Below are 17,073 nucleotides of genomic sequence, written 5' to 3'. Positions count from 1 at the left end.
AAACATGTTTTACATCAAATTTACTTAAAATTGGGGTGTTTGTCCATATATTATTTCAATGTACTAGTAAAGAGAAAAAAATAGTATGCATTTATTTATAATATATACTAAGTACACCAGGTCATAAAATAAAAAAGGTTTTTATTATTTAAAATAAATGCATATGTTTTATTCTGCGGTTTACACAACTATAATCTTAATCCCAACAGAAGAGGAAAACTAAGGTGAGCATTATTAGAGTAGATTTTAAGCAGCTAACTATTAATTATTGAACGAGAAAATCTTTAGTTCTTAGATGCATTATTATTTCTACTCAGTGTTATAGTATCAAGTATCATTATAATAAAATTTAAAACATTAATCAAAGTTCTTTAAGCATGTTTTACAATGAAGAGAAGTAGAGGGAGGCATAGAACATTCTACTGGGGTCTTTCAAAACTTTAGAAAATTTGGGAAAATGGGTATGACTTAAAATTGATAGAAAGTAAAATATTTATAAGTAACCAAATAACCTGAGACTACGATAGAAGAATTATAGAACATTTCCCTTGAAAGGATATATGCCAAGAAATAGGGATAAGGGCACTAGCAATGAATGATGCCCAACTATACAATGTATTGGGATTATGTTCACCCCATTACTCAGGTATGCTCCACCCCCTTCCTTCTGAACATTGTCTCTGCCTGCCTAGTCCCCCAGTGGTTGCATTATAGAAAATGACATCACTTCCTTCAGCAACCATTTGCTGTCAATTAGCTACCCAGGAAGTACAGGGTTCTATGAGTACCTCCTCTATACACGATGGAAAGTTGGAGGAAAGTTGTGCATGCAGGTTGCTGTGTGTGTGTGTGTGTGTGTGTGTGTGTGTGTGTGTGTGGTTTGCAATGTTTGGATGTGAGGCCTGTTCCATGGGCTGGAATATAAATACCTTATACTACAGATCAAGCCAAAGCCTATGGTTGTTGAGGGCATGAGTCCAAGGAAGCAACACACTGCTACTGTCTCCCTAGTTGAACATGCAGTCAGATAGCCATCTAAATGTTTATACCCATAGACTGATGCAGCTTTTAGCCTGAAGCAGAGAGGATCGGTTTTTTTGTTTGTTTGTTTGTTTGTTTGTTTTTGTAGAGAGTGGCAGTTAAAGCAGATATTTATAAGCCATCAGAGTTCTGAGAACAGTAACTAAAGAACACTCAGTCTTGAATAAGACAGCATTGTCATCCCGAAATTCTGATCCCCAAGGCCTGGGACAGAAGAGAGGCTGCAAAGAAGTCAGGAGGCCGAGGATGGAGAAGATTGCCATGAAACACTACCATCCCAGGATGACATTGCTGAACAATCTAGTGATGGTCTGCTCCCACATTACCTCAGCATCTTTCCAGCCCCAGTGACCAAGTGTTCTAATAGCCTATTCAATTATTCTGTATCCAGCCCCAGTAACCAAGTGTTCTGATAGCCTTTTCAACTATTCTGTATTGGTCAAATATGTTTCATTATTTAAAAAGACAAATAAGAAAAGAGTTACTGGAATTTCAACTGTAAAAGTAGATGTTAATGAATTGTTAGTTTAATATCTTTCCCAGTGAGTCTCCTTAAGGAATAGGATCTTAGGTTAGTGAATCTGATAAACGCAAGAGCTGAGGACTGTCTGCTCATGTGCAGACTCCGCACTTACTTCTAAATGTTATAAGCCTCTTCTGGATTCAGCCTAGGTTTCTTAACCATCAGATTCTCCTGTCTTCTCCAGATAAATAGCAGAGTCCACAGAAAAAGCTGAGATATTCTGGGAATATTTTGAAGATAATATTCACAATCACAAAGTACCTCACTGTGGTGGAACTGTGTTAGAAATCAAGGCTTTGCTAGACCCTGGTCCTTCCATATCAACTTAGCAGTAAAGACTGGTCCTTCAACTTTTTAGTATGGTCCTTTCTTTACTCAGGAGTACAGCTCTCAGGGAAGCATTAAGCAGCATCTTTCTTGGATTGGACTAGTGGATACTTTTTGGTAACCCTTAGACTTAGCAACAAAGTCTAAGAGTTAATGTAAAACAGGAGTTAGATTGTGGAAATGCCCAAGTTGTAAAATCAGCCATGGCTGAATACTGAGTGGTCAGTAAGACTGGGAGTCAAGGGAGGTGGGGAGGTCCAGGTCTTTATATATGCAAAGGACAATGGGATGCACAGTGACAAAGACTGATTAAAGAAGTCCCCATGAAGAGTCAAGAGAGTTTCAAATTTCTAAGAGGCATGGAACAGCTAAAAACATGTTTAGACATCTGTAAAACATTGTGTCAAGATAAAATGAGAGTTGGAGCAATGGATCAATGGTTAAGCACTCTTCTTGCTCCTCTAGAAGACCTGGGTTCCATTCCCAGCTTCTATAAGGGTGGTTTACAAGCACTTCTATCTCCAGCTCCAGGGGACCTCACACCCTTTCCTGGCTTCATGGGCATCACGATCATCCATACATGACATACATTTACACAGACACATCTGTACAAATAATACAAAAATAAGTGTTTTTAAATGAAAAAAGAAATAAAAGAATTTAGCAAAGATCAAGCAAACAAAACAAAACAAAACAAAAGGAGAAAAGAAGGCCTTTCATGCTTAAGGAGAAAATCTACCTTATAAATCAAGAAGAGGTATGGGGAAAATTAAGCAAGAGGATGAGTACAATGAATGAACAACTCAGAACCAGAAGATAAGAAAGAGAATCAAGCACAGGTCAAAACAAATCCATCATGAAACTAAATTAGAAGCAAGAGTGAGTGGTATAAGCATGGCTGAAAATTCAATCAGGGTCACAGACAAAGGGCGATAGAAAACCATGGCAAAGGTGCAGAGAACAGGAGCAGAGAAAGTAGAAAGTAAGTAAGAAAAAGAAACCTATGAAAATTGAAAACTTCCCTAAACTAAGATATAAGTAGTGCACACTGTGAACCAAGGAAAATGAATTACAACTGAGGAGAATGGCTCCAGGTTGTCACTAAGTTCAAACATGGTGACCTCAGATCCAAACCAGTCACATAAACAGTAAGAGTTGTGGGTAAGATTTGAGAAACTGTGAGATGACTAGAAAAGCTAAAATTAATATATAGTGTCAAAAGGCAATGTGAAACTGTAGACATAGCTTTGGGGAAAAAGGATAGCCAGACAGTGTGGTGCCAGTGAAGCCACCCTTCACACACAGTGACCACACTGTGAACTCTTTCTTGCAAAGATGTTCAATGGCAAGATCTCATCACACCCAAACTGTGAGGAAACTGATTTAAATACCATATAACTGTAGGAAGGGTCACAGGACAATATATATATATATATATCTCAGACCTCAACAATGGACAATTAATGCCATAAATGATAAAGAGGGGCAGCAAATAAGTGTAGACAAGTTAACTTGGATTGTTGTGGTAGGAAATAACTAATGTCCTCAAAAAAATTTAAAGCACTATAAACTTGATGTATCATAATCAGTATCCTTTGAACATCCTATGAACTTACCCCTTATGAAGAAATATCTTTCTAAACTTCAGAAATCTTTCAATTTCTTTTATTCTCCATCAAAATTCACATAAAATTAAATTTTACATTTAAACAAAACTGGCAAGTATGGTATGGTCCTGCTCTAAAAATCTGTTTTTAATCTTTAACCTCCTTATTCTTAAATTTATCAACCTCATCAAATTTATGTGGTGACATGATTAACAACAGTCATTTCTGAAGGTTCTGAATGAAATTAGTTCCCATGTCACTCAGCAATAGCTCCCATTGGGGGAATGCTTCTATACAGTGTTGCAAGAGTATTTCAACAAGGCATGCACTCTCCCTTCAAAGCAATGGTTTCTGGATCTATAAACCCATGTAGATATGATATCTAGGGGAAGGACCATGATTTTCCACGTAACTAGACAACTAAAGCATGTTCACCAACCCTGGACTTTGCCCACATGTTTTGCAAGCTGATTACTCCTCTCATTGGCTCTGTGTCTATCTTACTCCTGGAAAACCATGCTCTATCTATCTATCACTACAGACCTTCTAGGGAAAGACCCTTCATCTGTAGGCTTCTCTGATTATTTTGCCTTGCATCAGACACTGGGTGTCCCATGTATTGGATGCCATTTTTGATTCTCTACCATGCTGTTGAAAGTAGGCAGCCTAGTTCCAAAGAAACCTCCTGCATTTGTCCACTGGAACACAGGAAGCCAAGACAGCATGAGCTGCTTAATGGAATCAGCATCCCACCAACAGTGAGGTCCTCTAGAAAAGGCAGTATCAGCAACTAGGCCCCTCCCGGGGTAGGTTTTCTGGGCTAAGTGGCAAAAAATACCATGGTATTTTCATTTCCTCAGTTTTGATTCTCCCCCAACATTTTGTCACGGAGTTCTGGTACCTCCACCATGGGTCAGCACAACTGGAAGGTCAGTGAAGCTCACTATTAAAGACTATCAGAAACTACTGTGAATACCTCTATTAAAACAAAGGTTATAGTGTGTGAGTGTGGGTGTGGGTGTGTGGGTGTGTGTGTATGCGCACACTCACTAGCATATAACTTGAAGGGATCTGTTGTTCCTTCCACCATGTAGGTCCTAGGGACTGAACTCAGGCATTGGTGGCAAGAGCCTTTACTGCTAAGTTATCTCACAATTTTAAAAGACAAATTAAAAGTAGTTAAATCATTGTGGGTTCTGATATTCCCAATAATAGTTCAAGGAACAGTTTACTTAAATACATTAGTCATTAAAAGATAGGATTTTTTTTCTATAGGGCTTACCAGGTAACATTTAAATACCATGCTACATGCCACTTGAGTGCTCTCTGTAGAAAACTCATTTCTTGCTCATGAAATTTAGTATTACTTTTATACTCCTGGTAAGACATGGTATAAGATCCATACTAAGAAGCAGGTAGAACCTTTATACTTTCCACTCCTGAGAGACAGACCTAACGTCATCATCTGGTTATAGCTCTGAGCAATTCGTATATGCAAAAGGCCACATCTAAAATGTTAAAATGAGCTACACCATTCTCTAGGAGCCTAGACATCCAGCTCAAGTAGGATAAAATTTACTCTGAGTTTGGCATGATTTCACTAGACTGGTTTTATGTCATTACAAAAGGAGTTGGCATCTTTCAAAATAATTTTATGCTACACAATGTTCTACTCTATGGCATAAGAAAATCACTTCCTTACCTATGCCCTTCCTTCAGAACATATACAAACCTCTCAGTGTCTTTGGAGCCAGAGTAAAAATACACTGTAATATAAAATCTGACATTTTGATATAATTTTGTGACTAACTGTTACAAAAATTCCTCCTAGAGAGAGTAAGTGATGGCTACCCCTTCTCCTATGGCCCTAGTGGCAAACGGGCACAATCCCATGGAAGCTCCCCCTGAAGAACCCAGGACTGTTTATTGGGCTTCCTTGTGAAGGATAGACAAAGGGGTACTTACTAGGGTCAGGGAACTTCTCCAAAAAAGGTTTCACATACAAGGATGAGGGTCTCAATAGCTATAGAGATGGAGTTCCCCTCTCCTAATCTTTTCTGGCCTTAAACGTATCCCTCTGAGAGGCCAGAGCAATCACAGCAGAGGTCCACACAACAGGTAGCAGAGAGTAGCCAGAGAGTCGGAGGAGGGTCTTGGGATCCTCTCCATCCTTCACTGGGTGCACATGTACAGGCAGTCAACAAGCACAGCTCCATCCTTCACTGGGTGCACATGTATAGGCAGTCAACAAGCACAGCTGAAAAAGCCTTTTGTATTGAGGGTCAGGCTAAACTCTCCAAGATGCCAGTTTTTTGGTTCTGAGAATATTTATGCACAAAATCTAAATCTTGATAAAAATAGGCACAAAAGTATTTTTTTTCCTACTAAAAAAGGCTGGGTTTATAGCAAACACGAGCACATATGTTCAACACCCAGTACCTACGTAAAAGAGCTGAGAATGGAGACATTCTTACAATTCCAACTCTTGGGGAGGAAGAGTCAGGTGATCACTGAGGCTCACTGGCCAGCCAGTCTAGCCAAGTCCCAGGGCAATGAGAAACCTTGAAGGCTATGTGTAAGCCTGATCTTTATGAGTGTATGTTAATCTCCACATACATGAACATATACTACATAACCCACCCGTACATGCAGAAGAGCAGAAGGAAGCCAGTGTAGAAATATAACCTATCATCTGTGACGGCCGTGAGGCTCCAGTATAGAAATATAATCTGTCACCTGGGGTGGCCATGAGGCTCCAGGATTCAATATTTCCTACAAGAAAAAGAACCATGCATGAAATCTGTCCAACCTCAGTTCATTTTAGCCAGGAAAGTTCTGTTTCAAAATATAATATGACACGATAACTGTTCCTGGAGATGGTGTACGGCTTGGCAGGATATTCTTTTTCTTCTCAGTTAATTGTCAATACCAAGGAAAAGAAATACCTCCTGAAGGTTCTGCTGTTCAAGATGCACTTTGAGCCAGAGGCTGGAAGCAAGTCTGACTTCGTGACTAAGCAGGGCGGTCTCTCACACAGTTAACACTCACCACTTTCTCCCAGTATCGATGAATAAAGCACCAGGCATGCTATCTGAGTAGTAAGTGCTCTACAACTGAGCCCCACCCTAGATTCTCACTGAACACTTCAAAATACCTGCAGGCCCAGGGGTGATGATTAACAAAAATAGCCCTGCATATAAAAGCTTGCTGAAAATAGTTATAATTTATCTATGCCAGATATCAATGGAAACTCAGGAAGCATTTCTTGTTTTAATAATACTCAACTCAAGTGAGAATGATAAGCAATCTTAGTTAAGAATTCACTTTTGTAGGCAGAGTTCAATTTTGGGATGGGACCACATCTTAACTTTATAGTTTTGTTAATTTTACATGTCTTTCTGACGTGCATTCAGTTCTACATGAAGTATAGACTGCCTTAATCAAACATATCACTGTTGTTGGAGTAATATTAACTAGCATAACCATTCAAGTTTGTCACTAAGTATGGAATTGGGAAAAACAGACTTGTCAAAATTTAAAAACTCCTCCATGACCCGCAATACTTCATAATCATTCATCATTTTAAATTGAACAATGTGGGATCCAGGAACAAACAAAGAATAAAATCAGGGCTGGAGAGATAGTTCAGTTGGTGAAGTATTTGCTTGTGCAAGCATGAGCACCTGAGTCCATTCTTAGAACACGTACACAAAAGCCAGGTGCTGTGTCACAAGAGTAGTAATAGTAGTGCTAGGGTGGAGGACAGAAACAGGTGGATCCACAGTGTTCACTGGCCAGCCAGGCAGGACTAATAGGTGAGTTTCAGACCAGTGAGAGACCCTATGTTAAAGGAGGAACAACACCCAAAATTGACTTCTGACCTTCATATACACACACACAGTGTACTCATGTGCACATATACATACACATATATGCACATGTGTATACACACACACACAAACCAAACAGAAGTAGATGGAACAATGCTACTTCACTTTTTTCAGCACCAAACTGACCTGTCCACCTGTGAAGTCTGTGTCCATGCACAGTGTGAGTGGCGGCAGGTCTGCTGCTGCCTAGGTTGACTGCTCACTAATCACTGGTTCTACCCACTCTCTTACAACATAAAAATGTCACTCTCGCAAGTGAGCCATCACTGTCTGCACATCATTTTTTCATTCTTTTGGATCATTCTCACTTCTAAGCATGTTTGGAATCTATTTTATTTTTTAAGTCTTTCCCTTGACCCTAGAAGACCTATATCTATCACTTCATTTCTGTTTGCCTTACATTCTTCAAAAGGACTGCTCATCCTCTGTTCTCTCTCTACCCATACTACCCAGGCTTTGTTCCCATATTCAACTAGAACTGGACTAGTTGGCAAACGATCCGCTTGCCAACTTTAATAGGTCTCAGTTTCCACCTACTGGCCCTCGTGGCAAGGCCTGCAACAAAACGCACTCCCATCCCCTCCTTGAGGAAACCTTTGGTGAACGTCATACAGCCACACCCTAGTTCTTCTTTTACATCACTGGCTGCTCCTCCTAACTCTCTTCTGTTGCTGTGTCTACCTTTCTCATCTCTAACTGTTGTCATGATCTTGGGTTCCATCTTGGGGCTTTCTGTCTGTATACTCCTATTTCAGCATCTGGCACGACTCCTCCTCCAGTTGCTCAGTGGGAACAATCTTGTTCCATCTACATTCCACAAGCATTGACAAATCCTGCTGTCCTTGGATCCCCATGACCACTTGCCATTGCCTCCCATTTCCACCATAGTCCAAGCCATGGTGGTTATGTTGGCTAGTTACTATGTCAACTTGATTAAAGATAGAGTCATTCAGGACGAAAACATCAGTTGGTAAAAATGTTCCTACCAGACTAGACTATAGGACATTTTCTTGGTTAGTGATTGATGTGCAAGACCCATTCTACTGAAGGTGGTGTGACACCTGAGTAGGAGGTACTGGATTCTATAAGAAAGCAGCTGAGCAAACCCTGAGAGGCAAGCCAGAAAGCAGCACCCTCTACGGCATCAGCTCCTGCTCCGGGTTTCTGCTCTGTCTGAGTTCTTGCCTTCCTTAGTGATAGACTATGGTTTACAACTCTAAGCTGAACTACACCCTTTCCTCCTCACACTGTTTTTGGTCATGGTGTTTAATCACAGCAACAGAATCCTTAACTAGAAGAGCGGTCTCTTTCCAGACCACCACCACCATATCCAAATGTACTTCTCTGCTTCCTTTCCTTCCTCTACTACAGGGGCCACAAAAATACTTGAAAAAAAAAAAAACATAGATGGCAGATCTTGCTCAAATGTCCCCATAGTTTCTCACTGCACTTGGAATGAAATCTAAGCTCCATGCAGTCTGTTGTAGCCTGGGCAGGAGGGACCTGACCTCACAGCTGCAGAGCCTTTCCCAGCTTACTCCACTGCAGCCCCAAAGCAACCTGCTCCAGCCACAGAAAGTGCCCAGAACAGCCACCTCAGGCTGTGCACTGGGTTCTTCCTTCACTTCCCTCAGAGTGAGTCAAGTACCAGTTCATTGTAGTCCTCTGCTGCCAATCTACCTAACAATAACTCTCCATGTAAGACACCCTTCACTCACAATCACATAAAGAGCCAGCTTTATAGATTTTGAAAACAATAATCACTGCCTCATTTAAACAATAAAATTTCTTTCTTTTTTTTTTTCTTGGTTTTTCAAGACAGGGTTTCTCTGTGTAGCCCTGGCTGTCCTGGAACTCACTCTGTAGACCAGGCTGGCCTCAAACTCAGAAATCCACCTGCCTCTGCCTCCCAAGTGCTGGGATTATAGGCGTGTGCCACCACTGCCCGGCAACACAATAAAATTTCAAATCAAGAAACTCTTCACTGCCATATCCTAATCCTTTGAAACAATGATTAATGAAAGCATTTTCTCTATAAACATGAATTAATAAATGAGAAACCATTGACTCCAGTTGATATTTTAATCTAACAAGACAATGCAGAGAGTTACTATCCAGGGAGAAATGTTAAATGAATTACCTCTAAAATGAAACAGATATACTCCATACTCCAGATACTACCTTCACCCTTGCCCTCCTAATTTACATTCTTTTTTTAACATTCTTTAATCTAGGTGGGAAAACTTTAGCTTCTCCCTACCCCTTAACAACACACAGTAAAGGGAAGACAGCAGACTTTGCCTTTCCCAAAGCCTGTGTCCTGTGTCTCCAACCCTCACACTTGGCTTGTCCACACATCCAAGGCCCAGTAGCCTCACTACTTGGATCTCTGACTTTGAAAACTTAATGGCTAGAAATAGAGTTCTTATCCTAGCCTGTAGGAACAATATGTTCCAGAGGATACAGATTGTAGATCGGGGGATGTCGCTCAGCAGAAGAGAACTTGCTTACCATACATGAAGCCCTGGGTTCCATCCCAGCACTGGAAAGAAAAAGCAAAACAAACAAAAATTCAAATGGAAAGAAAAGGTAAGCAAAGTAAACTTTTTTGCTTTTCCAAAAGGCATAAAGTGAACAGAATACAAAGAGAAAAAGAACAACAAGCTATGCAGGATTCACAGTAAATTATACACAGCTAGAATTTTAAAAATCACATGAAAGTACACTTTGATAAGATTTTAGGGAGATTCACAAATTCTTCATCACTAACCACATCCAGGACTTCAATAATGAAGAGACATTTTCTCCTAATTTTACATTATTCTGGCAACCACCAGAGTAAACCAGTTAAATCAGCATTTCTGCCCCTGTAATTTTCTAGTCTCAATAAACATTATTGTCCTCTCTCAAAAAGACACACTTGTAGTGACAAAAACACTGTAAGTGTGTTCATCTGCCAACATCCATGCCACCCCTTTCTTCTCTACTTACAGCTCCAGCAAGCAACTCAATCTGTGATGAGGCCCCACCTACACTTTCTATAACCAAAGGCCACTGGCTAAATGAATGGATCTCAATCTCTCTGTTTCTGTGTCTGTTTGTCTCTCTGTCTCTCCCCCCTACTCCTTCTATTCAGTGTAGATTAAACAGCCCCCTCTAATGTCCCATCTGCATTGTGTCTTGCAGAGTGGCCAGTGTGTCTCTGCCACTGTGTTTGTTGCCAAGCAGCTTTGCTTCAAATCATTCAAATCATGACCTTGCTAGAGGATGGTCCCATGTTTGTTTCTCATAGTCACTAACAATAAACACTTATTCTTCCTGAAAACTGTGACCACTTGTTTATCTGCTGAACAATATTTCTCTTTAAAGGCTTTATAGTATAAAGGGAAGATATAAAATAGAAGATTAAAGAGTGGTAAGATAGAATTGCCAAAAACACATTTCCACGGTTCAGGAAATCCTAGCATGCCTAGCTGGCTGTTTGTTTCCAACATGAATGAGTCTGTGAAAAGACAATTCGAATTGTCTTTCTGTTCCAATGGCTTAGACAGGAAAGGAGCAGGAAATCCTGATGAGAGCTTGGGCTTACAGGATACTTGTGAGCATTTATCCCGTGTGTTTGATGTTTCTCCTTCCACATCTGGAGACTTTGTGCCTACATTTGGCCCAAGATAATGTTCATTCTTTTCTAAAATCATTATAGCTCCCAGTAAGATACTTTCCAGAATGGGAGGAGCTCAAAAACCAAGCCCAGAGAAGGAAACTGAGGCCCAGAAAGCAGAAGGCACTCACTTCCTCTCATTATAAAAATAAGTCCCTTCCTTATAAAATGTAAGGACTGACTGGGGAAGTGCTTCTGAAACTTTGTCACTGAAGAACCTCCAGCAGAGATGACTAGTGCCCTCAGGGACTGAGGCCATAGTCAGAAGTAGACTGTGTACCGAAAGCTTCTTTAAAATGTTCAATTTCGTGTTAGAAAGTAGTGAGAGCTTTGCATTTTTACAAGGCAGAAAGTCTATGTTTGTTTTAACAGGAATATTACCTCAATAATAAAGCCACATGCTGTCTGTTAAAATAATAAATAAAATAATGTGAATCCAACACTCCAGGAAGCAGGTAAGGAGCCTCGCATGACCATATGTGTTCACCACAGCAGGGGTTACTCTGACCCAGAAGAGAAGAAAAGGTGTGGGTGCACATGCTATAGGCACAGTGTCTAAGAATTTACCTTTGGAGAGAAGTAAGACAAGATAGTAGAAAACTTGCTACTCTTTGATTTGAACAGTGACTGGGAAAGTAGGTGGAAGTGTTGTATGAGAAAACCTGGTAAGGCAGATAGGTAAGGAATGAGTCTGTCATGGTAACAGCAAGTCTATATCTCTCATGGAGAGGCTGAGACCAGACAAGCAGAAAGCCACACAGTGTTAAATATCAAAGGGACCTTCACAATGAGATGGTCCCAAATGCACAACTACCTTCATAATCCTCACAAAAGATAGTTTACATGCTCGACACTGGAAAACATACTGTCTCACAGACTTATCAGTGCACATACTGCCTCACAGACTTATCAGTGCACATTGGGATTGTTGTCCCGTACAGAGACACCTTGAAACAATTCCAACTACCCATGCTGTCATAGGCCTTGTGGTTCTATTTCTGCTCCTGGAACACCATAGCAGAATGTTTAGAGTGGAAGTTCTAAGAACAGCTCAGGTTCCAGTTCTGAGCTGCCCCCTACTCATAGCATGGAACTACAGAGGTGATATAACTGCACATGCCTTGCATTCTACTCCTAGAAGATGGAAAAATGCATCAAGATGCCTGCTTTACCAGAGCACTGTGGAAATGAGCATGTGGTGAAGATGAAGACAGAACATGGAGAGAGTCGGGCTTGGCCCAAAGAAGGCCCTGACAGCTGTGGGCCTACAGTAAAAATGGAAGAAACTCAATCTTATTTACTATTGTCTTCTCTTGGTGAGATAATCCATTCCTTTAAATGTTCCCTCTGACATAATTCCAGACCTTGCTATATTCTAGAAATTTCTTTGAACATGTTCAAGTTTTTCAGTGTCCTACATAAACATAACCCAAAATTTTACTCCTAATCTGACATAAGATTAGATAAACTAGGTTCAGAGCTAATTACATGGTCCTGGTCTACTGTCTTGTGGTTCTGGCCACTGTGATCTCCTGGTCCCAGATTCTTTCTATCATCTTTACCCTTATTTACTCTCAAATTTTTGGAGCATATATTATAAACTAAAGCACAACATTTTATATTGAATCCCAGTAAATAACCTACTTAATTCTAGCCTATTTGAAGCTTCATAAAATTTAGAAATTTTATGCTATATATTAACTCCCTGTCTGAATTTTCAACTTTAGAAATCTTGATTCTAAATCACTATTAGTGATTTAGACACTTAATTGTCTCAGTTGAAGTTGACACAAATCATTTAAAGATGGCTCTGTGAGTTGTCACTTAGCTGAGACGTTTCTCACCTTCAAAGATGGTCCTTGTCAGGTAGCTCATAAAAAGCACTCAGTCTGTCTCCACCCCCTCTCCCTAAGTACCCACCAGGCTGCCTGGTGTCAAAGAATGAAAAGAAAAGAGCTTGTTCAGCTGGCTAGTTCTGGGCATGCTCAAGTTGATATACAGTCACTACTGCACTATCATTTCTCATGATAAAGTTTTATAGTAAAAACCTGCAATTTGTGGACTGACTGCTGAAAATATTGTTCTGGTCAATAAAATTTTCTGCTAAAAAAGATGTCTAAGTTTTTCATGTCCTCACGGTGCTGACTACTCTCCTAGAATGTGTGCTGCGCATCCCACACTTCTCAGCACTCTCCAGCCCAGGCTCCACTTCTTAATATAACATTCTGTACTCCATTTTTAGTGTTATTTTCCCAAGCAGCCTCTCTCAAAATGTTAGGATTATAGAAAATATCCTTCATGGCTTATTAGGCCAAGTGTATTCCAGCAGAAATGCACATTATTAAGTTGGCATGTTTCAGAATAACTTTTAGATGCAGCTACATATTAATCAGAAATTGGCTATGTCATTTTTCTATTATACAACCTTAAAAATTCTGATTAAAATTTTTTCACTGAGTCTTACAGTTAGAAAATTCTATATTACCCTCATTTTGCACCTTGAAAATAACCTGCTTATGCTTTATCTTCTCTTTTAAGCTTTTCATACTTATTCTCTCTTTCCCTCCCTCCCTCCCCCTTTTTCCCATTTTAAGTGAAATTATAACTTAAAATGTGATATACTATAAATGTTCTATATTTTCTATAGTTTATTGGCATTGCTGTTTTTAATATCTATGTAATGGGCATGCTGATTTGTTAACTTCAAGTTCTGTGGGCTACCTAGAGCATGATGGGAAAATATGCAGTCATTATACTCCTAACCTACAAGGCTATGTTCACTCCATAGAAATGTGCAGTCTCACAAAAAATTTTTATTGAATTTATATATCTAATTATATGATGTGGACACATATCCTTACAAGGTGTTCTAAAATGTAGTTTATTCCTCTTATAAACATAGCACATAAATCTGCATATTTTGATAGTATTGCATCAGACAGATTTAGTGTTATTTTATTTGCAACTTTCTATTACTCCAAATAACTTTGCATGCACACACATACACACACAATCACATGAGCAAGCAAGCAAGTGCACACAAACACATGTGCACATGCACGCTCACATATCTTTTGTACACATGTGTACACACTCTGGAGGGAGGTTGTTCTCTTTCCTACTTAGTCCAGCCCACTTCTCCCACTGCTCTTACTACTCTAGTACACACTCTAGCTTGGTACTCTGAGCAGGTCATTTCACAACTAGGATTAATAATACATTAATATTAATTATTATGCTATGTTAAATATTATACTAACATAAATTTACATTAGTAATAGAGTTGTAAGAGACAATTTTTCAATAAAGAACAGATTTAAGGTACAAAATTATCTGCCAAATTCTATAATTCTAGAGAAAGAACAACAGCAGCAACAACAACAAATGATAGAGGCTAAAAAGATGCAAAGTCTATTAAAAAGCCTTGGCTACAGCTTAGATTTCACAAGGTGGGCATGAGTTGCCTGTTCACAACAAAAAGCAGGACTGTCAGATTGTAAACAAGAAAGACGTTTTAAGCCATGTGCTCACAACATGCCTGTGGACGCAATCCCAGGCTTACTTTTACTGATATAGTAAGATTGAAACAACCCTCAGCGCACAGCGTCAGGCGGGGTTGTTTTTTTTTTTCCCTGAATTCAAGTAAACCACTAATTGCTATCAATTAGTAGAGGAAACGAAATCCAATGATCATAAGGGATTAATTAGTTTTGATATAGTACCTGCTTAGTGGTGCTTAAAGTAGAATTTTAAAAATTATGTTTATTTTAAGATTTCAAAGATTCAAATATCTTTAGAAATAAATTTAGTAACCTGAGTTCCAAATCTAGTTAATGCTTTTCCAGATGTTAAGGACAAGTAAATTAAATAAATAAAAAATTAGTAATAGTTAAATATTCTGGGAGACATTAAAAAAGAGAAGAACGTTTGATTTCTAAAGTCTGAAATCCTTCCACCATAGATTAGGTCTAATTCCCCTGTTCCCACAGCTAGGAACCTTCCTCCTATGTTTTGTCAAGCCTGGGCTTATGGTCTGCTCCCACAGCTAGGAACCTTCCTATGTTTTGTCTAGCCTGGGTTTACTGTCACTTTTGTCCCCCAGCTCATGTCCCCTCTCTTCATGGGTTCTTGTAACTTTATTAGTTTCCCTGCCTAGACTGCTAGGCCTCCAAGGCCTCTTGGCAGCTCCCTCCTGGTGCTCCAGGGAACTCTCAGCAGGGGCCTGCCGAAGACCAGACTCCTGCCTGCCTATGGGCAGTTCTTGGCATATTCCTTTTCTCCTCTTGACTGACTTTTCAGTCACTTCAACTTTTATTCACATGTTGACTGTGAACCAAAATCTAGAGTACGTCAGCAAAGGAACCTTGCCTGCTTGACTAGCAATGCCCAGTGCTGTGAACAGAGACGTGCACACAGCAGGTGTCAGTTCTATCCTGTAATGTCTGAGTAAATCATTCTAGCATAGAGGGATTGAGGGAGTCAGGTATCACAATAAAGTTTTCAAATAAATGTTCAGAATAACAAATGATCAAGATAGCCTTCAGAAGAATATTAAAACTCTTCTGTCTGGGTTTCAATACAATATACTATTTTAAATATATTAATGGTTTCTGTGATACCATATGATTTCTGTGAGAGAGAGATGATTAAAAGAGGAGTTATATCTATATTAAAAATTAACTGGTATCATGAAAACGAAAGGCCGACCTGCTGCTCATATCTCTGCTTGACATCTTCCAGCTGCCACAGAAACTCCTTCGACTGCTTCTCACGAAGAGACTTGGATCTAGTTAGGTCTGCTTCCACTCTTTCCATCTGTGAAAGTTAAAAATATTTTTTTTTTAAAACTTATATTTCATAGTTTAAATTCTGCCCGTCTTTTAAAATCCCAAACTTTAAACACCTCGACAATCAGTGACAAAAGCAAGGTTAGAGACTGGAATGGGTGACTATTTTAGTATGTTTTGATAATTTCAAGAAGGGATGAAAATTGCTATACATCTGAATATATTCTAATGTTATACCTACAATAAAACATACAGTAAGGAAACAAGAGAAAAAAAGTCTATGTAATCACCACAAGAGTTTAAAGAAAACATTAAACAAAACTCAATGTCTTTTTCTTTCCTCTTAAGATGTGATTTTTCCAAATTTAGCATAAGCTGGTCTGGAACTTCAGGTGCCCTGCTTCAGGCTCCCATTACTGAGATTATAGGAGTATGCCCCCACCAGTAGCTGAAAGTCAACACTTATCATTAGAAATTCTTGACAAATTCGACATAGAGACAATGCACCTCAACACAATCTAAGGTTAATGACCACACTAGCGTCACACTCAACTGTAGAAAGCTGACAGTTCTTTCTCTAAGTGAAGGCACTAGATAAGGATGTTGACTTCCACCATTTTCTCCACAGCTATGGAAGTCTGGGCCAGAGCAAGGAAATACTAATAGAAAGAAAGAAAGAAAAAGAAAGAAAGAAAGAAAGAAAGAGAGTCCACCAGGAACAGAAATAAAATCATCTCTGACCTTACAAATAGAAACCCTTAGAAAACTGAAAACTGTTAGAACTAATTCAATAAAGGTGCCAAGTACAGAGAGTAGTCTAACACCAGGAATGTTGATATTTGCTACCAACAAAAGAATTTAAGAAAAAAAAAAAATCCCTTGCTGGGCGGTGGTGGTGCACACCTTTAATTCCAGCACTTGAAAGGCAGAGGCAGGCGGATTTCTGAGTTCAAGAGTGAGTTCCAGGACAGCCAGAGCTATACAGAGAAGCCCTGTCTCAAAAAACAAAACAAACAAAAAAGAAAGAAAGAAAGAAAGAAAGAAAGAAAGAAAGAAAGAAAGAAAGAAAGAAAGGAAGAAAGGAATCCCACTAATAACAAGGTCTAATGATTAGCTATAACTTCAAATGAACAGCTAAAGAATATATATATCAGAACTATAAAATGCTCATAATAACCACTTATCAGAGAGTGCATACCGTGTTTGTTCTTTTGTGATTGGGTTACCTCACTCAGGA

At 39.3% G+C, this 17,073-nt stretch overlaps 1 protein-coding gene across 17 annotated transcripts in view; it reads right to left on the bottom strand.

Annotated features, from left to right (window-relative positions):
* Nucleotides 1-17,073, bottom strand: part of Cep112 (centrosomal protein 112) — a 507,666-nt gene that overhangs the window by 318,633 nt on the left and 171,960 nt on the right. For all 17 annotated transcript variants that reach the window (XR_004113083.1, XR_004113081.1, XR_004113080.1 and 14 more), the window contains one exon: nucleotides 15,757-15,864. Coding sequence is in view for 13 of the 17 variants with exons in the window: in XM_031350526.1 (XP_031206386.1) it covers nucleotides 15,757-15,864 (108 nt within the window). In the remaining 4 variants the exon portion in view is untranslated. The remainder of the gene's footprint in view (nucleotides 1-15,756; nucleotides 15,865-17,073) is intronic.

The sequence above is a fragment of the Mastomys coucha genome, unplaced genomic scaffold (genome assembly GCF_008632895.1).
Source record: "Mastomys coucha isolate ucsf_1 unplaced genomic scaffold, UCSF_Mcou_1 pScaffold5, whole genome shotgun sequence".
Classification (NCBI taxonomy): domain Eukaryota; kingdom Metazoa; phylum Chordata; class Mammalia; order Rodentia; family Muridae; genus Mastomys; species Mastomys coucha.
This window is presented reverse-complemented; position numbering and strand designations above follow the sequence as displayed.